The sequence below is a fragment of the Dreissena polymorpha genome, chromosome 1 (assembly GCF_020536995.1).
Source record: "Dreissena polymorpha isolate Duluth1 chromosome 1, UMN_Dpol_1.0, whole genome shotgun sequence".
In the NCBI taxonomy this organism is placed as follows: domain Eukaryota; kingdom Metazoa; phylum Mollusca; class Bivalvia; order Myida; family Dreissenidae; genus Dreissena; species Dreissena polymorpha.
Genome location: NC_068355.1, coordinates 51262439 through 51288515, shown reverse-complemented (window position 1 = coordinate 51288515; position 26077 = coordinate 51262439). Strand labels below are relative to the sequence as shown.

General features: G+C 34.4%; 1 protein-coding gene across 1 annotated transcript in view; it reads right to left on the bottom strand.

Moving 5' to 3' along the window:
* Nucleotides 1–25418, bottom strand: part of LOC127880545 (prickle planar cell polarity protein 3-A-like) — a 101182-nt gene extending 75764 nt beyond the window's left edge. Inside the window, exons 1-2 of the mRNA XM_052427859.1 lie at nt 24987–25418; nt 17029–17120 (exon numbers count right to left, since the gene is read on the bottom strand). Coding sequence (XP_052283819.1) covers nt 17029–17120; nt 24987–25049 — 155 coding nt within the window. The 5' untranslated portion in view covers nt 25050–25418. The remainder of the gene's footprint in view (nt 1–17028; nt 17121–24986) is intronic.
* Nucleotides 25419–26077: the final 659 nt, after the last annotated feature.

Here is a 26077-nt window from a genome sequence, read left to right as displayed (position 1 = left end):
TTGGTGTGTGTGGTTAGTAAAATGACAGGATTTGTGTTCCAAAAGTGCAAGCTTTTATATGTCATGAATTTTTTTTTCATGGGTATTTCTATAATTTGGTCCTTTTAGTGCAACCCTTGTGAAAGACGTCAGACCTCAGACATTTCCGATAAAATGAGTTGTGTTCTGAGAAAACTGGACATAATGCATTTGCGTAAAGTGTTGTCCCAGATTAGCCTGTGCAGTCCGCACAGGCTAATCAGGGACGACACTTTCCGCTTTTATGGTATTTTTAGTTTCAAGGAAGTCCCTCTTTACAGAAAATCAAGTTTAGGCGGAAAGTGTCGTCCCTGATTAGCCTGTGCAGACTGCACAGGCTAATCTGGAACGACACTTTACGCACATGCATTATGCCCAGTTTTCTCAGAACGTGTCTCAAATTTTCTTAGGTCTGGTAATATTCCCCAAATCATCGGTCCTCATGTCTGGCAAAAAACAACAACACAACAACACACAATAATGTGAAACTGTTTTGGCTGAAATTGAAAACGAAAGTAGGATAATGTTAAAAATACGGTTTATGTTAATGTTACTCCTATAGATTGTTAAGAATAAAACTTTTTTTCTAACCAATTAAACTTACTATCTTTACTGGTGAGGTAACAAACTCCAACAACCAGTCTAATATTGCACTGGTGTACTGGTGTTAATTGTTGTGATGTGTTTTTTCATTGTTTATTCATATTTTAATCGTGTGTAAACAGAAAAAGAACTACTAGCATAACTTGCTGTTAAGATTTTTTTTAACTTGTGAATTCAAATTGTGTATCTTGTGTGAACAGTAAGAGTAGTAGTGTTTTATATAGCTGTTTAAAATTACATGTAATTGTATAAAAAAAATTCTTTACTTTCAACTGAAAATGTATCCATATGTTTTAACAGAACAGGACATTCAAAAGTTATAATTTTCTTTTGTTCTTTAAAAGAAGAACAATGTCCAATAACATCTGGTGAACTCCAGTAAGTTTGATAAGTTATCAGACTTCAATTGTCCTGCAAGGTGATAAATGCACTCCATTTAAATGCCAAAATCACCCAGCCTGTTGTGCTTATCATACAAGGTTACAATCAAACTTTGACACGTGGTCAGGCATGGTGGAATAACATGATGTCTGTACCAAATGAGATATCCATAATATATAAATATCTATATAACAACATATATAACCATTCGGAAAAGCACTCCTCTGAACTATCTTGGAGTGACGTCAATGATTTTTTTGCTAACAGCATCAAAAGGTATAGTGGAAACTGGCAATTACTATAAGAATATCCCAAAAAGGAGTACAATTTAGAAAGAATGAATCAACACATTGTGATACATTCAGAAAATTTTAATATTCAGAGCAAGAAGAAGTACATGAAGTCACTTCATATTAAATGGTTTCTTAATAATGGCTAACAAAGTGTGACAAAGGATAATGTTGAAAACAATATGCTAAAAGTGCATTCTGTCTTGTAACTAATTATTCTTTACCTGATGAACCCAAAAAGTTCAAAACCACAAGAAATCCGAAAAAAATGGCTGTTTTAGCATTCAAAATTATCAACAAGAGCAAAACCCCCATAAAACCCCATTTTACACTCAGCAACACCCAGGCCCCAACTCCTCCTCTTGGGTTACAACAGGTCCAGGGGTCATGGAGTCACTGGGGTCAAGTGAACTGTTTGTCCTGAGTGAACATGCTGATGAATAAATTACAGAGCTTTGGGGGAAAATCCTCCAAACTATCCAGTGGTTTCAAATTACAAGCCAGTTTGATTTTCAAATTATTTCCCCAGTTCTATACATTTATTTTTAAATCTGAGAGTGCTGGTTCAAATAAGGAATACATAATTAATAATGAATGAATAGTCAATATATACACACTATTCTACTTCAATATTATCATATTATATATTATAATAATACATATAATTATCTTCAATTGGCAAACACTGTCATCTATACATATAATTATGAAACTAAGTAAAAAAAACATTACCTACAGTACATTTTAAGTTCTTTTAACAATTTCTCAAGAAGCACTTTAATCAGACACCATTGAATTGTACACACACTAATCAAGAAAGATATTGCAAAAATGGATCATTGCAATACAACCCTTCAATAAATTAAGATTAAACACAGTACAAATGTTTTAAATTACCGCTATCTCATGCTATTTAATACCAGATGAACAATAATTGTATCAATTAAACTCCCAGAACAATACCTTTAAAGTCCAATTAAGCATAGGGAAAACAATCATTTACAAATCAAACTGAATTTTAATAACATACAATAATAATCTCAGATGTGGTGACCATTAGCACCAACTGCATGGCTTCAAAATCTGATTCGAGACTGCATTGTAACACAAGAGGTGTCTTGAGTTCGGAAACTTAAGAAACTTATAAGACCGTGAAATACTTTAAAATGTTATATCTCCATGATTTCCCACAGCCATTATTACATAGGGGAGATGGGATTAATCATTCAATCTTACCAATAATCCAAATATCTGATTGATTATTAAAAGATGGTGGTGATGATAAGAAAACAGTAGCAGAAGATGTATTGTCCTTAACCCTAATCTAAGTTAAAAGAAGCTTAGTGAGACTGTGACTGTAACAAACCTATGGGTCAAATCATAATCCTCTCAAATCAGGGACATGTGGCGTCTGCACAGGACTTACTCTTAGCCAAATTAGCCAATGGCTAATGTACTTATTTGGCTAAAGGAAATTCTATTTGGCTACATTTCCTTCAAAAATACCCATAAAATAAATAAAATAGGTAGAATTTTTCCAAAGTGAGTAACATTTAGGTAAAGAAATTTCTTAGCCAGGGTAACAATTGCTACACAGAGTGGAAAGAAAACAGGCCAAAGAAACACAGGTGAAGACAGAAGAGACGTACATTATTCTTTGATAGACATCTGTTTTACAAGCAGATGTACAACTGTTTATATATCTTTCTTGGAAGTTTGTTCATCTTCGAAACCCATCCAGCTATGAGTTTTCTCAGAGGATATGTTTGGTCTCATCCTACTGGTTCAATAATACAGTATCATGTACATAATACAAGTGTTCCAATCCAAAGAACAAATGTAGCAACAATAAAAAGATATTTGTGAACAAATAAAGTGGTCTGATGCAACACTTCATTAGTTGTTAATACGGCAGGGGCTTATGAAAAATACACAATATCAACACATTTGTATGGATATTTTTCCAACAAATAGTCATGCCCCCTTCAGCTTCCACCCAGAAATAAATAAATATAAAATAATACACATACATTTATATTTATAAATCTGAACAAAATAATGTCAGTAAATGATTGCTGAGTTATGAAATATGGATTGTTTTCAGCACCCTGAGACATTTAAAAAATGTACGTGAAAAGTACTTACAACTGACAGAGGGCGCTTTTGCCATTGCAAGGCAAGGAGCACGTTTCCATTGAAACATTCACCAGTTGTTGAATCCGTTCATCGATCAGTGAATTATGTTGACTCAAACCTAAATTTTTAGCCCGCCATGGTCGAGGACTGACTTCATCTCCCAACCTTCTAGGACTGTATATGACACTGGATGATTGCAACATATCTGGGATTGTACCGCTTGGGCTTATACACAATAATATAATATCTTATACATCAATCTTTCAATTATTGGTTATAATCGTCCAATGCCAGATTTTCAATCCAAATTATGGTTGTATTTAACGCTGTCAATAGAACATTTATTATGAATCTGCCACACTGCTCTTAACATATAAAGTAACAGTTCTTAATTGTGTTCTTTGTTTTTCAATTAAGAAAATGACGCATGCATGTTGCACAGTTGGTAGTTTTATACAACCTTCATAACAGCCTGGTATTTCACACTTCATAGGTGCATGTTATACACTGTGCAACTAATCACAAGCTTTGGTTGCACTCAAACTTCATTCCAACTTTGCTTTGTAAGGTTTGAGAACTATAAAACCGATTTCACAACAATTTAATACCCTATCACAAGAGCACTGGTCAAAATCTTACAAACACAGACACAGTATCCTGATCTCTGATTTTTAACATCTTTTGATATCACACCATCACTTCACTTACAAATCATTTGGGCAAACATCCACCTTTCACTGACACTGACCAATGGATTTATATCCCTTATTTACATCTAATCCTTTAAATCTTCGGCCAACATGGTCACACTGTGCATACCTGTCATGTGGTACGTCTTTGATAATGTCTGTAGATAAATTGTTAGTCCAGTGCAAATATTTTTACATGCCCATACAATTTGAAAACCACTCCAATCAACAAGTACTTTCTGTCTGAAGAAAAGTTCACATATTTATTGAAGGACACTTGAAGTTTGAAAGATGAGCCCTCTATTCTATGCTCTCCAATCCAATTTCTCTGACCTCCTCTGTTCACCATAAAACTTTTAATGACTCTGGTTTGAAACTTTCCCGGCTGAAATAACCCTGTCCTGAATTAGAACACACAGATTTCCTACTGAGCCATTCAATGAAGCATTTTAATGGATTTTCGGCTGCTTTTGAAATGAGTGGCAATAAAGCCTTGGTTTGCCTAAATGAAAATGACCATTAGAATATGTGATCAAAGTCTCATACAAAAGTTGTTTATTTCATGAGTGATCAACATAACACAGACCTATTTCATTACAATTAAACTGCAATCATAATTTAATTTTTTTACTCTTAGTTATTAAATAAGAATGATCAATGAGCTAAATTTTGCATATAAAATGTTTCTGTCAATTGAATTTACAGAGATTCATTTCATTCAAGAAGTTGCACACTGTACTTATTGCTAAATGTAGAACAAATGAAAATTTGAATATATTGATTTACTACTTGATTTATACATGATCATTAAATTATACCAAAATTAATTTAATGTAATCCATAATTCACAATTTGGCACTCACCAAACATATTTTTCCAACTTATATCTCTGACTCAAAGTCCACAAACAAGAGGAAACAAATAATAAGAAACACAAACTGAACCCAAATAATGCCCAGTAAATTTGCAGTGAAGCAAAACACTGTTTCCAGGGCAACAACAATGAATTTATCTCCTCCTAGACAAAGCCAGGACTGACCACCCAGACTGACCAGATGATCGGATGACCAAAGCCCAATCGCTTATCTGCTTGTAAGTCAACAATACTTTCTTTTACATTACATAAGTGTGAACAGAGCCTGCTGTGTGCTCTATGATATGCAGATAACCAGCTCTGATCACTGAGTTTGTATTACCTAATATTCTATGGGAATTTATCATGGGGACCCTGGCATTAATATTGTTACTTAACTAGGTTCACAGGACAGCTATATTACAGCCATTATTGGCTATATTATATTACCTGTTAAGAAAATATAAATTATGTGGTATAAAATGCTTCAAATATTTAATTTGCTCATTGTGGTTTGGTACAGATTAATTATTTAAACTTATATAGCAGAAACCATTTTGCTCTAATTAATTAGGATGATCTTGACCTAGAACATAGCCTCTATGCAACCTCAAGGAAGTCTTCTCCTATACCTATACATCGCCTATTCAACCTCAAGGAAGTCTTCCCCTTGACCTAGAACATCGCCTCTATGCAACCTCAAGGAAGTCTTCCTCTTGACCTAGAACACTCCTTGACCTAGAACATTGCCTCTATTCAACCTCAAGGAAGTCTTCCCCTTGACCTAAAAGCCTCTATGCAACCTCAAGGAAGTCTTCCCCTCTACCTAGAACATCGCCTCTATTCAACCTCAAGGAAGTCTTCCCCTGACCTAAAACATAGCCCCTATTCAACCTCAAGGAAGTCTTCCCCTTGACCTAGAACATTGCCTCTATGCAACCTCAAGGAAATCTTCACATGCTTTAATTATTATAAATTTTTCGTAGGTTGTAAACTTATTATAGACTACTTCAAGATTATTTTAAAACCATTTTGTACATTAAAAAAAAGTGTAACATTCATCCATTATGAGACTATTCTAGCATATAGATTCGAGATACTACAAGATTACCATACTACTTGTAAGAATTCTGTAACATTATAGAAAGCAATACAATTCTAAAAAGTAATATTCTTAAGACCCAATAATTTAGAATAAGGGCTGTTTGTAACACATGCATGCCCCCCATATGGGCTGTCAGTTGTAGTGGCAGCCATTGTGTGAATACGTTTTTTGTCACTGTGACCTTGACCTTTGATCTAGTGACCTGAAAATCAATAGGGGTCATCTGCCAGTCATGATCAATGTACCTATGAAGTTTCATGATCCTAGGCCTAATTATTCTTGAGTTATCATCCAGAAACCATTTAACTGTTTAAAGTCACTGTGACCTTGACCTTTGACCTAGCGACCTGAAAATCAATAGGGGTCATCTGCAAGTCATGATCAATGTTCCTATGAAGTTTCATGATCCTAGGTGTAAGCATTCTTGAGTTATCATCCGGAAACCATTTTACTCTTTTGAGTCACTGTGACCTTGACCTTTGACCTAGTGACCTGAAAATCAATAGGGGTCATCTGCCAGTCATGATCAATGTACCTTTGAAGTTTCATGATTCTAGGCGTAAGCATTCTTTAGTTATCATCCGGAAACCATTTTACTGTTTCGAGTCACTGTGACCTCGACCTTTGACCTAGTGACCTGAAAATCAATAGGGGTCATTTGGCAGTCATGATCAATGTACCTATGAAGTTTCATGAACCTAGGCGTAAGCATTCTTGAGTTGTTATCTGAAACCATTTTACTATTTCGAGTCACTTTGACCTTGACCTTTGACCTAGAGACCTGAAAATCAATAGGGGTCATCTGCCAGCCATGATCAATGTACCTATGAAGTTTCAGGATCCTAGGCCTAAGCATTCTTGAGTTATCATCCGGAAACCATTTTACTATTTTGAGTCACTGTGACCTTGACCTTTGACCTAGTGACCTGAAAATCAATAGGGGTCATCTTCCAGTCATGATCAATGTACCTATGAAGTTTCATGATCCTAGGCCTTAGCGTTCTTGAGTTATCCAGTGCCCCAGATAAGCTGCGTATATGCGTCTTTCACCCTATTAAAATGTGTAAAAACGCAAAGAAATACAATATCATGCGTATTGAAAACGCAACCAATTTGACTTTTACGCACAATCCTAAAATTCGATGCGTACGATACAATTCTTTGCTCATTTTTGTATATCCTCTTTGCAATTATTATCCTAATGGGACGTCGCTTTTATTCAGCAAGCGTCTGGATGAAGGAGCAGGAAAACAGTCAAAGTTATTCAAACGCTCTTCGGAATAGATTTCATAGTTAATTACAGCATCTGATGATCTGACCAAATTATTTATGACAAACATGCGTTTTCAATCTGATTAAATCCGTCACTATTTGTGCATGTATTTGTAAAGCGTCTGTACTTTCAGTTTCTATAACAATACGAAATAAAAATGTCTAAGAGAGATCGAAAGACGTCCACGATTGTTGAGCAAACTTTTTAAAACCATGAAAGCAAGAACCATTAAGTGACAAATCATTCATGTTATCGATTTTCTAAGTTTGAAGTTTATATTATGCACAGTTTAAAGAATTAAAGATGGTATGAAACATCAGTTTATGACAGTTAATTATAACAGTGTAAAGTTTGATTGAATCAATACAAGTGTGCAGCTTCAACAGAAGTAATCTGAATCTGAATGGATACGTTGAAGTGACCAAGATTGGCTTTTATTCAACGGGGAAAGCAGCACAGATTTTAAAGTATGAATTTTTATAACTCATTTCACCCTATTTCAAGACCGAAATCACCCTATTTTTTTTAAATCAATGGGTGAAAACCCTATTTCCCAAATAATTATCTGGGGCACTGGTTATCATCCGTAAACCATCTGGTGGACGGACAGACCGATGGACATGTGCAAACCAATATACACCCTCTTCTTCGAAGGGGGGCATAAATATTGCTCAAAATTGAAGTCAACATAATCATAGACAAAAATCTGTTAGAACTAGAGCTTTGTCACAGATGTGACGAATACCCCCACATGCCGCATTGACACAGAATATTTTGCATGTTGTCTTCACAAAAAACAGCGGACACCATGCTCAATGTTTAAAACGCACTAAGTGACCCGGTGACCTGGTTTTGGACCCTGCATGGCCCATGTTCAAACTTAACCTTCACATCATCTAGATACAACTTTTGACCAAGTGTGGTGAAGATCAGATGAAAACTACTTGAATTAGAGAGCAGACATGCTGAATGTGTAAAACGTACTAAGTGACCCAGTGACCTAGTTTTTGACCCGGCATGACCTATATTCGAACTTGACCTAGACATCATCTAGATACAACTTCTGACCAAGTTTGGTGAAGTTTGGAGTAAAACTACTTGAATTTGTGATTGGACACCATGCTCAATGTTTAAAACGCACTATTTAAGTGACCCCGTGACCAAGTTTTTGACCTGCCATGGCCCATGTTCGAACTTGGCCTACACATCATCTTGATACAACTTCTGACCAAGTTTTGTGAAGCTCTGATGAAAATTACTTGAATTAGGGAGCGGACAACATGCTGAATGTTTAAAACGCTCTAAGTGACCCAGTGACCTAGTTTTAACTTGGCAAGGCCCATGTTCGAACTTGGCCTAGACATCATCTAGATACATTTTCTGACCAAGTTTGGTGAAGATTGGATGAAAACTACTTGAATTAGAGAGCAGACACGGACCGACAGACAGACAAGCTCACTCCTATATACCCCCCTAGACTTTGTTTAGTGGGGGTATAATTATTTTTAATCTAAACTTTCTCGATTCATCCTATAATAATTTACAAATAAGCTAAAATATTGACTCAAAAAGAATCCATTTAACGTTTAATGAATATGTTACAAATTGACTCCTTATATTTTAACTTAAATATATAAATGTATTCAATTTCATCATAATGGCTCAATAATGTTCCCAACCAACTGAGCAGAAACCTTTTTCTTTATTAAGTATTGGTGACCAGTTGACTCTGAATCCATCCATCCCATCATGTGATATACAATCCTAAGTTATGGGACCTTTTTTATTTTAAATAAAACCAAGCTACCTTGACCTCCCCAAATATGTAATCCCAAATGAGGTGGTGAAAAAAGGTATCTATATTATTAATGAATTTCATAACAATATCTTAGCACGTTCTTAGTTATCAGCTTGGAAACCAGTGCTGCAAGCCAGGGCAGCAACATCAAATCAACCCCATGCATCCGAATGAAATATCATACATTTGTTTAAAAATAACTGTTCAATAAACCAAACTAGCTTGCCAAAAGTAGGGCTGCAACAATATACCGGTATATCGGTATATATCGCAATACGCAATCCGCATATTGTATTGCGATATGATTTTCATCATACCGGTACGAAAATTTTACAAAAATTCATTCACATTTCGTCCAGAAAAGCCATCCGAAATAATGATAAAAAGGTAAACAAAACAAAGCAGTGTAAATTATTTTTTACGTAAAAAAAGCATTCTAAAAAGTGTATTATACGGAGTAGCGTTGTTACATGGGAGCATTCATTCGATGCTTTTGAACAGATTATCGTTGAATTAATTGCGCACAGCTGTAAATGTTTCGTTCGATTCTGATTTGAGCATTATTTGTAATCCGAATTTCGGAAATACGCTTCCAAATTTGAATGCAAACGCGACAATAAAAAATTATAGCGTCAAATAAAAAGTGCTTTATCCTTTGCCTCAATAAAAAGCGCGCGAAAATTATACAGACATGTAGAACGTCGCATGGAAAGTATGGGTGTATTTTGTGTTGTATAAAAACGGAAACATCACGTTAGCTGAATTACGCGTGTTCAGTGGGAAAAACGCCCCGGTTGGACGTTATTTCATCACATCTTTAAATAGTAACAATTGCAAAAATGTATTTGATACTTAAGAAAATTTGCAAATGTTTGTGTTTCTTATTATTCTTGAGCACATTTATAATAAATATTTACCAGAATTTGCTTTAAAATTGGAATTTATGGGATTATTGGGTAATTGGCAAGTTATAATTTTGGTACAAGTTAGCAATATATTGCGATATATTGCAATACGGGTTTTTGAACTGACAATATATTGCAATACGGTTTTTGGCGTATTGTTGCAGCACTAGCCAAAAGGCACATTTAATTAAGTTCATTTGATGACATAAACTTTAAGACCATTCTTCAATTACAATTGTACATAGGTCCACAAAGTGTTTCAATTAACTGCAGCTGTCACAATAAGCTGTCAGGCAAATACTAAGCAGTGGTCAAACAATATTTGAGCACTTGACCTATACTAAATTGCTTCAGTCAATATAAACTCTTAATGTTTTTGTAGAGTCTTCAGTTACAGTGCTAAAAAATTTGTATTTGAAAAAAATAAAACTTAACCCTTTCAGTGCTGGAACCGAATTTTAAAGGCCTTTGCAAACAGTTTGGATCTAGATGAGACGCCAAAGAACGTGGCATCTCATCAGGATCCAAACTGTTTGTTATTCTAATAGTATTCTTTGAAAAAAATCGAAGAAAATGCTAACTTCAGAAATTCAGCAGACGACATTTAAGCAGACGGCAAATTTCCCAGCATGCAAAGGGTTAATATTAAGAATTGATCAGAAGATAATTTCAAGAACTAAGAAAATGAATCAATTACACAATTCAGTTCATCTGTTGTCAACAATAAATAAACGTGAATTTAGAAATTATTGATAACAAATTTTAACATGTGATTACCATCTTTTATTACCAAAATAAAACATTTAAAACTGGTCGTGTTTTCCAAACGAAATGCCAGCCCTACGTTAGAGACCGTGCTTTAAATCCAGGCTTATTCAGGCCGCCAGTGAACCATGTGACAGTGTTTCCTGACACATGTCTGTGGCTGACTGAAGCTTATATCAATGCTCTGGAGGTCCTGATGCTGCTGATAAAGACTGCTTACTTAGAGACAGCCTGACTGCCCCAGGTCACTTTGGAGGCTTAATTCCTGTCTTCACAAGATGAACCTTGAGATTCCAGCCAGCCCCCCCCCCCCCCCCCAAAACTTCCTCAAAGTGTTTTTCAAGAAGAATAACCAGTATTACAGTCTCTGAGAATGTTGATACTTGGTAATCTGACTGTTTATTTCCATAATTATTAAGAAATAGTATTTACAAATTCTATAAAAAGAAAATTAATAATGTAAAATACATGAAATAGTTTTGAATGAAATAACTCCAGTCATTCCCGAGAAAATAGCTTACAAAAAAACTGTTACAAGCCTATAGATATACAGAGTACTGTGCATATGTAAATTGTTAAGGGTACAAAAGCCCTTTATTTTGAGAAAAATTCACACTAAAGATACTAAACTTGGCCTATAGAGTTATTTTATATGGGGAATACAAGTTGAAATTTGAATGAAATCCCTCAAGCCATTCCTCAATTTTTGTTATCCAGCTTGGAACCTCAGACACCTGGGCAAGTAGAATCCATTCTTGAAGAGTCCAGCTAAACATGGCTTGTTTCAGGTACATATTAAATGCGTATGAAAAATATTTGACATTTTTGTATGTGCTATTTTAAACCAATCACAACCAAATTCAATATGTTGCTAAGATTAAAAATATTTAATTTTAAAAATTACGATGAAAAAATAAATTGGAATCCTTTTTTCTGACATAAAGACTAGGTAGTTCAACATAGGGTCGTTCAGGTTACAAGAACAACTTTTTGTTGTGTAGGCCTTAAAGTTAAAATAAATTTCCATGCATTTTAAAAGAGCAATAAAAAACAAAACCTACATTTTCTTGTTTTTCATATAAGAGACCATTAGGTGGAGGAATTCTGTTCAGCAAACATAGAGCTGCTAGATTGTGGTTTAGTTGGCAGATATGCACACTCATAAAAAACTTGTTTAAAACTAAAAGGGAAGGTTGATTTCTCCCAGGGTCTGTTGTAAACTCATCATATCCCTGTTAATTGTCTTAGCAGACATAGCTAGAATGTGGTGAGAATATGGTGTGAGAAATCAGCAGGTAAGTACCTTTGCCAGAAACCTCATACACCTTGATGGGGGACTTGGAGACATTTACTGCAGAAACAATCCACCATGTTGCCTTTAAACTGCCAATTCGTCTCACACTCTTATATTCTTCATTGAACAGATCATAAAAAGTTCTTTCATATTTATGTGATTTGTTCCAAGCTTCAACCCTGTTTTCCCAAATTCACTGACACTTAGATGATATTTCTCTTGAAAACACCGTAAGCACATTTATTATACTTACCATTGGCTATTTAATTATATTAAAAGTTACCATTTTAAACGTTTACACATTTCATTCAGTGTGCAGACATCACTCTCAATTATGAAATCTGAAATATAATTGTATACACTGCTATATACCCAGCAAAAAAGAGTTAATTAGTTCATGAACCAATTTTGGAGATCTGACATGATCAGTTCATAAATTCTCAAAATGGTTCTTAACAGTTGATAAACACTTACATTGGTAAATAAACACATAATTTAAACTTATTAATCCAATACATGAAAGACTCTCATGAGAGTGCTGTTCATGAACTAAACAATTCATAAACTGTAGTTAATTAACAAAAAAAACCTCATCAACATAATATTCTCATTTCATCATCATCAACTGCACGAGCAGCAACAAAATAACGATCACAACATCATAAGCACTACCAGTTACAACAGCATTTTATTAAGTCACTTGTACTTAACAGTTAAATGGTGGGTCTTCTCTAGGGACCCCCACCTGCTTTAAATTGCTCATAAAAGCATTTTTTTCCCAAGTGGAAAAGAACCGGTTCCGTGCTAGTTGAAAATAATTAACGCCAAAAAAATGACTTTGAGAAAATTTGGGTAGTGAAATCGGATTGGGAATTATGGGTCTTTTTAATTGCTTGGTACTTACTTGCTCAAGCCCATTTAAATATTCTTTTGCATGCCTCATTGTTTGCGATATTTAGTTTCAGCCCTAATTTTTATTGTTCAATTGCAGATACCGCGTTTTTGGAAAGAAATTGATGCAACTTTTATTACATGTGGGAATTTTTCAGATGGGAATTGGGAATTTTGAAATTTTCCTCAATTGGGAGAGTACCTTTAACCGGGCACTTCATAAAGAAAGAAACAAATTGCTGCATTATTATTGGTTCATTAACTAATTTTATGTGTTCATGAACTTCATGATGGGTTTGTTAATCATAATAAGTCTTATTCATGAACTGGTTCTTTAACAGTTCATGCACAATACCAAATGCTTTAGTTGATAAACAATGTTACAAACAAGTTCATGAACAAGTTCATGACCAATCAATGTTATGAGGGACAACAAGCAGCTCAATGTTCCTAAAATTGTCAATTTTTGTGTTCAGGAATCTCTAAACATATTCACACTCAGTTAACTTTCAGAATTGCGTGCACTATGGGTAGGGCGGTCTTTGGTTGATATCAGGATAAGAAGAACAATAACAGGTTATAGGCTGTACACCCGAGTCACTGCAAACCAATTGGTATGACACCAAACGCGATAATTAGAAAGATCACTATCGTAAGTGATAGACATCTGAACAATGCTGGTAAAATGGCGTACGCATATTATTGTCATTGATACCTATTTAACAAATCGAAATGTCATTAAAATATAACAGTAGTCTGATTATTTAAAATATCGGACAAAATCATTTTTTAAAAGGTCAAACAGTTAAACAAATGCTCATTATATGTTTAAATCTCCTACTATTTACACACAATCTATTGTGCTATTTCATTTAATATTATGTCAGTTAAAACAAGGCTATTGTCAAGCAATATCGTCCCCTACCGACTCCACCATTGTCAGAAATTCCACCATTTTCAGACATTTTTGTTTTGTTTTTTTGGGTTACCATAGAAACCACAATTTTTGACGAAGGAACAAAATGAAATGACGTGCATAAAGTCCATATTGCCATCTATCCATGTTGCAAGTTTCATGAAAAAATATTTAAAACTTTAAAAGTTATCGCAGGATCCAGAAAACCACCATTTTCAGCAGTATTTTTAGTCTATTTGTTGCCATAGCAACTAGAATTTTTGATGTAGGAACAAAATGAAATGACGTGCATAATGTCCATATTGCCATCTATCTATGTTACAAGTTTCATGAAAAAATATGAAGAACTTTTAAAGTTATCGCAGGATCCAGAAAAGTGTGACAGACTCACAGACGCACAGAGCGTAACCATAGGTCCCCTCCGGTGGAACCGGTAGGGGACAATTATGCCCAGTATTTATCAAAACGAAGAGAAATGAACCTGATAACATTCATAGGAACTTAAATGTTTAGTTATTCATGTTTCAATATCATGTCTTGTAATGTTAAACACTTTAGTGAAGAAAACATTTTATTGAATTGATTACTTAATTGACAAGTTAATTCACAAATGTAATAAACGATTTAACCCACATACCGGTTCTTTTAAATTAACAATTCCTGTCGGCATTTTAAAGTTTCAAGCTCTGTATGGCAGATGCTTATTTTTAAATGCAACCTGTTGAAATGACAAATACAATATTCCCACTGCAGCAATCAATTCAATACGTACATAAACGCAACAGCGCCAAACAAAGGAGAGTTGGGACAAAATTATTATGAGTAGCAGCTGCTGTTTGCACCAGGAATCGAATGTAGTCTTAACTTCTATTAGTGTTAACCTTGATGTTGTCTACAGGGATACTGTGATCTTCATATTCAAATAAAAACTACTCTTGAAAGATATTACTAACTTCAAGTGAAAAATCTTTCAGACTTTATGATTGTTCTTACAAGTAGTAGTATTTATAATAACAACATGTAGAACAGCCCAACATTTACGGAAATGGATTATGTTCGTTTTTTGCATTAAGGGGCTATTGTAAAATGGAAATAATGCACTAGTTTAATCTCATGATAACAATTACAAAGATTATTATGCATGAAGAGTGATCTTTTTTATTAACAGACACTAGTCATTGGACTCGCTGGTTTTAATTTCTATGAGACTCAATTTCAGATGTGCATGCCAGACAACTTTAAAATATATAGATAATATATTATAAGCTTTCATTTAATAAGATTAGTAAGTAAAGAAGATGCAAGTTATTACTTTTTCTTTTAATTAGAACTACCTGGTAACAAGTTTGTCAAAGTAATTCAAAGTTGTGCGTGTTGTTTGAAACACAAACAGCTCCACATTGAGATAATATTATGTGTAACATAGATGTGAATTTTGCACAAATTTTGACAACTTTTAGCACCTTGATTTGAAGTACTTGATACATGTATTTGTTTCAGTGTTTGAAACATGAAACAAACATTTTATATTTTTATATTGATTAAATAACTTTTGCTATTAAACATTTATCTATATATACATATTTAGGTTATATTTTTATTACAACAGAATAATAAAAACCTGTAAATACATTCTTGTTAGGCCTTTAGGAGACAAAAATTCCATTACATTACTGTAATATTTTTCATAATCGTGTCAACACTACACTGTGAAAAGATAATTGATTTCAAATATAGAAATCCACACCTGAATTCTTAAAATCTACACCTAGTTATTCATTACCATTCCAAACTTGAAATCCATAAAAATCTTATCTTGCATGCGAAAACAAGACCAATAAGCACATGCAAATATTGTTAATACCAGCAATAAAAGCCCAGGCATGTCATGATTATTTCATTTATAAAACTGATATCATTTACATAGCATTTGATATCTTGAAAGGTGTAGCTAAAGTGTAAAATAACCACACACATTGGAATGAAATTGAATGCCAATACAAATCCACAGATACAACTTATATACAACAAAAACGTTTCACAATTTTGTAACCAAATTGATTGTTTAATATTTTCACAAGGAAGCGTTGCAAATACAACAAACTCGCCATATTCATGTTTTACTTTACATGTACCTGGTTTAATGAAGAACCATTGTTTGCCAGTTTCACAAAAAAAGTAAAGCCAACCTTTGAATGTGTTGGTTTAGAGGTATATATACTTTAATATTCTTCTCTAAAGCATATCATTTAGTCATGTCCTCATTATTTGAATTTATCTTCTAATCCATCTTAATATTTTAACAGATCTGATGCTTAACTGCATGAACATGGCCAATAAAGAAATTTAGTGGCCTTAAACCTCCTCTTTTGAAATAGCCTTCCCCACAGGTTTGTAAATGACCAGTAAAAATCCAGCAAGATTGATTAACCCATTGTCATGATTGCATGATTCCCCCCTGGAAAAGAAGTAACTTAATTTGAAGGCTGCCATGCCTGAACACTTAGAAAGCAATTGAACAGCCCATGTGAGTCATGTTCCGTCATCTTATTAGATGCCAATGCAAAGATCCTTAGACTTGACTGCTTTTAGGAATTTCTACTGAAACATGTTTTCATAAACAATTAAGAACTGCAAAAAAAAGCTTACTGGATGAAAATTAATAAAATTAAATGCATGAGAAAATAAGAGAAGATATTTAGTTTTGAAGCTTATACATACACTTCAATAATTAGTAATGGGACTGCACATAATTTTCAAACAATAACAACATGTTTAGAAATTTGGCAGCGGTGCATTACTCACACACAACACAATAATTACAGCTTTAAAAAATTAATGAGTACAGGTTGACATGTGTATAGTTTTGCACATTTTTTATGCAAAATGGTTTAATGGTCAAACCACTTGACTGGTTATATATGAAAAGTTCAGTGCCTAATGTACAGTGAAGTCCCTCATTACAATAATACATTCAAATAATAAATTGTTTCACTAACCAATATCAATTTATCATCATTTAAACAACACATACAGATCATAAAATAAAAATACAAAAACTCCATTGTTGCTTTATTCGTATTACAAAAAGCTGCATCATGCGTGACCTACCTCCAGTAATGAAGCTCAAACCCCGGACATGCCCCACCGCACCGACTGCATGCCTTCCCCCTCGAGACCTGTACATCCTCAGCCTGCGCCATCTGAATAAAACATGTTGTCAATCATGATGTAATTTAATTGTAAGAGATTTTATCTAATTTGTTCTCCACAAAGTATTCATAATAATGGAAATGATATGCTTAAACAGAAAATACAATTCATTGAAATTATAATAAATAATGAGAACTTGGGAAGAACTTTGTTTGAAATTATTTAAGAGACCTTTATCAATTCTTGCTCAGCGTCAACAATTGGTTTTCTCTCCATTCCTCAAACTAAATAACTTAAAAGGTAAACTTCAATATTTATGCAACAGTTAACTTGTATTCTTCATGTGAACTTTTCTTACACATGGACAAACACATTCAATTATAGTATTATATAATTTTAAATAATATACTGCAATTCTAACTTTCCTATGGATTAAATCCTGGACTACAAGTTCTGAAATCCTGGTGAGAACTCTGATTGAAAATTACGATGTTGAGGCAAATTGTTTCCATGCATAATTGTGTAAATTGTTCAACTTTGCTAAAGAAACCCCTGTCCTGTTATCGCAGGGATTTAAACATGCGCTTCTCACCTAAGCTACCCAGGTTCAATCCCTGTTCCAGGAGTCCCAAACTCAATGTGAGTTTGATAGGCAGGTTTTTTTCCCCACTTTTTGGGAAGATAGCCCATGGCTTTGGAATTGGGAATTTTATCGGCATCAGGGGACAAAAATATTTATAAATTGCACTCGTCCTGCAGGACAAGTGCATTAAAATTTTCACTCGTCCTGCAAACACATGCACTTGTCCTTCAAATATGTGTGAAAGAAAGATTGCAAAGGACTGATATGACTAGCAATGTTTCCTATATCACTGCTAAAATGCTGCTTACTTAGTTATTCATGCCAGCTGATCACAGAAGAAATGTTAACTTACTTTATTTATGAGGAACACAAAATAAATAAATGAAGACAAATTTGTTTTTTCCTTTTTCTAATGCTTGCATGCTTTCCATTTCGGATGGTTGAACATCGCTCTTGCCCCCTTTAAAGAACGCTCGTATGTCAGACATATTTCATATGAAATTCAGACTGGTTTAAAACCGAACTTCGCAGTAAAATAATTCTTTAAAAAAATCAATACTTACAGTGAATGAAGTCAGATGGTTCCCTGTCAACATGGACGCGCAAAGTTTACACCAAAAAGCCAATATTTACTCGGGACACAGTCTCGCATAACAACGCTGTATGAAATTTTCAATTACGATTTCTGGTTCATTATCGTTCTACTTTCAGAATAGATATGCTTTAAGAAATGATTTTATTTAATGAAAAAGAGTCTTACTGGTCAGAAAATATATATTTTAACATCAGTTTTTTTTCACTCGTCCTGTAGGACGAGAGCTTTAGGGAAATTCACTCGTCCTTTCAAGAATTCACTCGTCAATACGAGCGGACGAGTGGAATTTTTGTCCCCTGGGCATTTTCATGAAATTGGGAATATAAATTCATTAGCCTTTTTTTCCACATGAAAAGTCCACTGATTAGGGAAATTTTAAATTTGATATAACTCTTTATAATCATTCAAATTGAAAGAACAAAATCATATAATACTTTGTTAGATGTAATTGAATTAAAATTGAGATAAAATACGCATTAGACTTCTTTCTAAAAAAAAAAAAGAATTTTTTTTGCCACATTTTGGGAAAAAGTATACTTTTGGGGATTGGGAACATAGCAGAATTTCGGCTATAGAATCGGGCCAAAAAAAAACCTGTAATAGGTCATTACCATACTGAACAGGTGGGGTTTCCTCCAGGCACTCTGGTGCTCCCTGAGCACAAGATGGCACCAACATTGAATATCTTTCAGGAAAATCTAAATAGCTGGAAATTGCAGCTGTATTAAATTAAAAATTGGTCCCAACTTTTGTATCTCTTGTAAATAAATTTAGGAAGGAGTGCTGGGACACATATCAGGTCCTATTAAACAAAATGAAGCCTAAGGCCCATAAAGACGTCATAATCTTCTTAATAAACACACAAATTAAAAAGAAATGATTATTATTTTAACAGTGACTCTTGTGTTCAGTCACACCCTTCAACAGAGGTTTAAGTGTGGACTGGCCTCCCAACTCGATCTGTGTCTGATTCTTACCCATCAGATAACTGCCCATATTAATATATTTTCCGAGGGTTATAAGCTCAGATGGTATATAGGGCCATGAATGTTTATATAATTGTCACCTTGATATGGCCCTTAGCAGAGCTCCAGATAAGGGTCGTATTTTCATAATTACGAATTATTTTCAAGTCCGTTAATTATTTATTTTAAAATCTTGTCGTACCATTAAGAATTACAAAATCAAGTTACGAATATTATTTTTACATCGGTTCGTAACGATTTTTATTGAGTTCTTTTCGCGTATTAAAGATCTTTGCGGTGCTTATATAGAATGGTTATCGGGTTTGTTTAACAAAGCGCATTTTTTCCAATAAAAGCGGCGTGTACAGTCTATCTGTCAAAAAACAATGGCGGCGCCCAGAGAGCGTCCTAAAAAAACTGCAAAGCGTCCAAAACACGCTTTTAACATATTGTACGCAAAGTGAGCCGAAGTTAAATGTTTAGAAAGATATTATAGAAAAGATCTTATACGATGTTGTATGTTCAGTTACCGACACAAAAACGCGACACGATGGGTCCAAACTTATACACAAAAAAAACATTGAACGAGTGGAAGGGACAAGTCCCGTGGCTTTTCGTTGAAAAGATTGAAGGGGAAACCCGTTTTAAATGTGAAATATGTAAAAATTCATCTAAGGCATGCAATCTAAACACAGTTTGGGCATATGAAGGTATTGGAAAAATAAAATGGTATAATACTAAAAAGACACTGTTGAACTCGTATAAATAAAGTTTCTAGTATGTTTATTTATATTTTTTTTTGCATGAAAATAACCATTATTATTTATGTTAAGGTCATTTAGAAAAAATAAGAATTATTTTCCAAAACTTAGTAGTAACGCTAAGAATAAAATTTCAGAGTTAAGAATTCTTTTTGAAAATCTGGTAGTAATTTAAGAATTTCACAAAACCTTATCTGGAGCTCTGCTTTAGTCTTTTTAATTGGCATAATATTCAGAACCCAAATTATTTCAGCAAAGGGCCATGCAAGTGTTTTGTTTGCCTTATTCATGGGATCGAGCACTGGATCCGTAGAACACTTAATCCTGGTCGTGGTGACCTGAGATGGTGTAGGGTCACTTTACATTTATGCCTTCACAATGCCTGTAAGTGTCTTTTGGCAATTTTTTATGGGTTGACTATTCTAAAAAAATTCAGCCTTGCACTTATTCTGTTGCAAAATTGGTCATGGGTTCGAGCTCTGTTTAGTGATTTAAGGTCACTTCCAGTGTTCGAAAAATATCTTATTTTTCAGGGAGCCCACTGGGCTACCAATAAAAATATTTTGTAGCCCATACAATTTACCTACAAAATGGGTGGGGCAAGTTTTCATCTTTATTTTATTTATTCATTTACATACACGTAATACAACAAGTAATCTGATGTGACATGTAGTAGACATAACAGATCACTTTAACAACAGTATTACACAGTGACACAATGATTTCATTCAGACAAGTCCAATATCAAATAATCTTATTATACTGCACTCAGTACACTGTTATAGTTATCGTACACAGTCAATATCATTTCTAGTCAGTAGCTGACGATATATTGTGGCCTGCGAGATGGCGACCGTCAAACACGAATGACGAAAAAAGAAAAATTCTAAAATACCTAATTTTTTTTTACAATAATTAGTTTTTATTGATTAAAATACATGTATCACGACTGGTATATTACATTACTTGAAAACAGTTATTAAGTTTTCATATTTCAGTACATTCGGTAATAAATTTTACTGGGTACAGTTGGGTAGCTACTACAGGGCTCGAAATTAACACTCGCACACTCGCAAAATGCGAGTAAAAAATACTGATTGCGTGTTAAGTTTTAAGCCACTAGTATTTTTTTGCGAGTAAATAAATAGTGAAAAGAAATGAGTAGGTATAATGCTGCTCAACGTCATGATCACTAAATCTTATGTCAATTTATAGAACGCCCAAATATCCTTATGCCAAAGCGCACACCTTGTATGTAGACTGATATATACCAGGGCTCGCGCTGTCGTTCACCACTTGAGCCATTTGCGAAAATATTGAGAATTTGGCTCAAGAAAAATCAGATTTGCGAAAATGCTTAAATCTCGTAAAATTTCATTAAAAACAGCCGCTATTTTAACCCGAAACTGGTTTTCTATATTTTTCTCTTTGTTTACATGAAAGTATTCGCAATTTGAACAGTGAACGAAAACCGGTCTGCACCTGTATCGAGACATCGCTTCACCTTATTGTTATTGAAGTGCACATGGTAGCTGGCCAATCAAAACTGAGCTCGCTTACACATGAAATGACGTTGTTGAATGAAACGTAAAACTGGATAGAGCTTTGAATACACAGTTAATATTGTCGTCTGCAAACAAAATAGCGGCCGGTCGCAAATGTCGTATTATAAGATTAAAAATGAAAATAAGCATGACAATAAATTAATTATTTCCAAGCTGACTATCGATCTAAATTAAAGAGTGATAATTAAATAATTAGTTCTATGTCGTTGATGTTACAACTTTCTGCGGATTTTCGATTGAAATGAAAAGGTGATAATTAATTAATTTGATAGTTTTACTCACACACTATGCTAACTAACAGCGGCGTATATTAATCAAAGGAAAACGTGAAAAACACGCGGTTGAATTGCAATTAAAGTTTAATTAAAGTTTCGAATTTGTAACGCATTGGAAGAGTAATTCATATCGTCTACAATTATAGGAAGTTATTGGAAGTAACCACCTTTTCCGTACAGTCGCTAACCTGGCTTCTTCAACCTTAAAGCGTCCTTTGGACAAAAATGAGTCTGAACAAACAAACAAAAAAATTAAAACACAAAAACTAGAGCATTCCAAGAGTCATGGAAAGTTGATAATAATTGGCTTCGCTTTGAGAATGAATCAAAATCAATGTACTGTGACCTATGCATTAAGGTGCAGAATTCCAACACGTTCACTGTAGGTTGCGATATCCTGAAAAAAGACTCGGTGACGAAACATGCAAAGTCTAAAGGTAAGATTTTGAAGATGAGAGGAATTTTAATTTGAAATTTATACTTTGAAATGCTATAGTCTAACTATATGTATATATGCAGATGAAACAAACGAAAACTAGTTGGCAATAGGCCCAAAACGCACCACAGACCCCCGGACCCCCCTAGATCTGGGTGGCTCAAAGATATTTTGGGCCAGCGCTAGCCCTGTATATACAGATACGCGGATGGTAGTGGTACAAAGGAAATGAAACAGTCGACAATTCACACATGTTCATTGAAGCGAAAAATAACTTGTCACTTTATTCCAATAGACGGAAATAACACAAAATATACATAATACAAAAGATAAAGCAAAGTTAACCGTTTAGTTAGAAAAAAACGGATTTTAAATCCTACGAAAACAGTGAATAAGTGGGAAAAATAACTTAAAATTTAAGACTAAAACTTGTTGTAGATGAAGATGGTCAATCAACCTGACGTGGGCCCTTATGGTCCAAGGAACTGATATCTATATATGGTTGCAGAAATAAAATGTTTATACATGTTAAGTACTTTTATTTTGTTTAAATAGTACTAAAGGTTTTTTATGTTTCCATCAAAATTTGCGAGAATGTTTTTGATTTTGCAAGTTGGTATTAAAGCTGCTCGCAATTTTTTGCAAGTAGAAAAAAAAGTTAAATTCGAGCCCTGTACTAGTTTACTATAAATAAAACGCCAGTAGATTGATCATCATCGTCACGTAGTGAACACAGGAATGCAAATTGTGCATGCGTAGTGAATTGTAATATATTTTTTATATAAAATGATCAATCTACTTGCGTTATTTATAGTGTGTATATTGAATCTGTTATGTCACCTACTTCCGCGATTTACTTCGATTTCACATCGCAAATTTTTATTACCGAATATACTGAAAATATGAACTGTTCAAGTAATGTAATATACTAGTCATGATATTTGAATCAATTTAAACCAATAAGTGTTATAAAAATACGGTATTCTAGAACATTTCTTTTTTCGTTATTCGAGGTTGACGCTCCCTTTTATCCTTAATTGACAATGCAAACTAATTAGCAGTTGTTAACCGCGTTTACACCAGTGTAATTAATATTCATTTTCTGTGTTGTGACCGTTTTGAAGAATCCGTTGTTTTTAATTTTTTGGCGTCCTTGTTTTATTAACAAAATCAAACACGTTCAGGGCCCTCAATCTATCAAATCTGCGGCTGTCCCCCACCTGAAAAGTATACTTTTTCCCCCTTTTGAGGGAAAAAATTCCCCCTGAAATTTAAAAAAAACAAAAACATTTTTAATAAGATGTGTCTCATGATTATTATATTTCAACTCTACTTCAATTTAATCTTGTCAAACATACTAAATTATGAAAAAAGAAATGAATATAGTGCAAACATGTAGAAATGTAATAATGAGAGAGTAGTAAGAAAATCCCCCCAAAAGCGAAACGCCGCGAAAATTCCACCTCATGAGGGTAGCGACCCGCTTCCCCTAAAAACGATTGAGGGCCCTGACGTTGTAAAACTCATTGTTGCGGTTAACAAAGAATTCCAAATTGAGAAATAACATTGCGTCACGCATGCAAACTATCCAATCGGCTCTTATTATATTATTAGCAGACGACAAATGTTGATGCGGATTGAATGATTAAAATACGCTGTTACTGTGTACAATCGACATTAACGCAAGGGATGGGTGACTGATAAGATAATTGACAGCACTTTGTTATCGGATTATAATCAATACACAGTGTACAAACACAAGGTCAACGTGTTTATTCTACGTATGTCTGTCAATAAACCGGGCTACCGCTTTTATAGATTTATAGTAGCCTGGCGGGTGTGAGCTGGAAAATTTCAGTAGCCCGATGAAAAAATTTGGTAGCCCCCAGGCACCAGGCAATGGATTTGTCGGACACTGTCACTTCCAACAGCCCAGCTGTTGAGCTAGCTTTTCAGCGACATAACGTGGTTAGAGTGTCTGAGTACCACTCGGGAGGTCGTGGGATCGATCCCCAATTGGAGCTCCGTGTTTTACAATAATGGCGACAAAGCAAACACGAACTGTGATTCAGAACGTGGGTGTGAGCTGTCTAATAGCTTCAAGGAGCCGCTTCAAGGAGTAAGTGGTCAACACTATAGCAAAGTGTCAATGTGACATGCTGTTGCGGGCATGTCTGGCCTTGAAACATTAAGTCTTTTAGAGGGGGAGGAGTTAGTGATTTAACCCATTAATGCATAGTGGACTCTCCCATCCTTCTAAATTGGATCAATTTATTTCCAAAATTAGGGATGTCTAGCATATTTATTTCTATATTTAGAATATTTCTTACAGAAATTCCTTTAAGCAAACAGCGCAGACCCTGATGAGATGCCCCATCATACGGCGTTTACATCTACGCTGTTTGCCAAGTTTTTTTTTCTAGATGCTAGGCATAAATGGGTAAAGGTCATTTCCAACAGCCTTGCTGTATAGCTAGCTATTCAGCGACATGGTTGGAGTGTCTGACTACCAATCAAGAGGTCTTGGGTTCGATCCTTCATTGGAGCTCCGTATTTTTCCAATACCTGCACCAGTGGAGCATTTTCTCCCATATTTTCAACTTTATTGAATTTAAAATATAATCCCTCTTAAATACTTGAAATAACACAATGTCAACTAAAATGTTCATCATTAGAGGTAAAAATTAAATCAACAAAAAATACACAATCAAATTAAAAAACAAACATGATTGTTACCATGTCTCTTTCTCTGTGTCTGCTGTCATCCCTCGGCGAATAGGTGGCCCCACACGTGGCCATAATTCCAGCAAAAATCCTAACTTGGTCTTCGATCTTTGGCACTGCACACAATTCAACACACTTTCCAAACTTTATTACAACTACAATGGCAAGGCGCCTGTAAAATCCATGCTAAAAGACGCTTAGACTTAGGCAACTTTTAAATTCCCAATCCAACTTTTCCAGCACTAAAATCCGTCAGGTAACACGCATGTTGTAGTGTTTACAATATATTGTACCAAAACACGGAAGTGTTATCACTAATAAACAATGTGTATATCTTTTACAACGTAACCAAGCGTTGCATACTACTTTTGTGTTTTCAAAATGTGTCCGTAAACGCGTAAACCCCGCCTACTTCATTTTGGTTTGAAACCGCCAGCAGGTGCGTTCAACAGTTAGTTCAGATGCAGATGACGTCACTCTGATTGACAGGCTAAGAAAACAGAGTAGCCTCCCATGCAAACAAATTTATAATGACATGAGTTACTTCCCTTGAACAACGTTAAACGTTATATTACGTTTTTATTGATAATGATACATTTTAAAGAGCATTATTCACAGAATGTCGAAAGCATACGTTTCCAACATTAATTGATAAATGAACACTGAACATAAGTAGGCAGAATAAGCCTTAGAGGTTGACTCATACTAAAATGCATTTCCGTTCATGAATTATCATCATTAGAAACTGATAATAAAGCGCTGTAAATACGAAACGATTGAAAAGTTCTGATTGTTTTGCCGTTTTCGTTTTATTAAGGGACGATACGATGGCAACTTATATAAGATTAAGGTATGAAATAAATTGCATGATGTAAGTTCGAATGAAAAGTTGTTTAAGACGATATTTTGTTTAATATATAGGTCAGTCGTTTGAGCCATAGACGTAGATCTACGTCTCTGTTTGAGCCCAGGATTTTTTTTGATTTTTTCCTGTCTTCAAATTTTGTTCTTGATTTAAATTTCAGCTCTTAAGTTTCCGATGTTTACATCTATCAATTTAAAGCATTTAATGATGGACTTAAAATAATTTGAATAAGTCATTT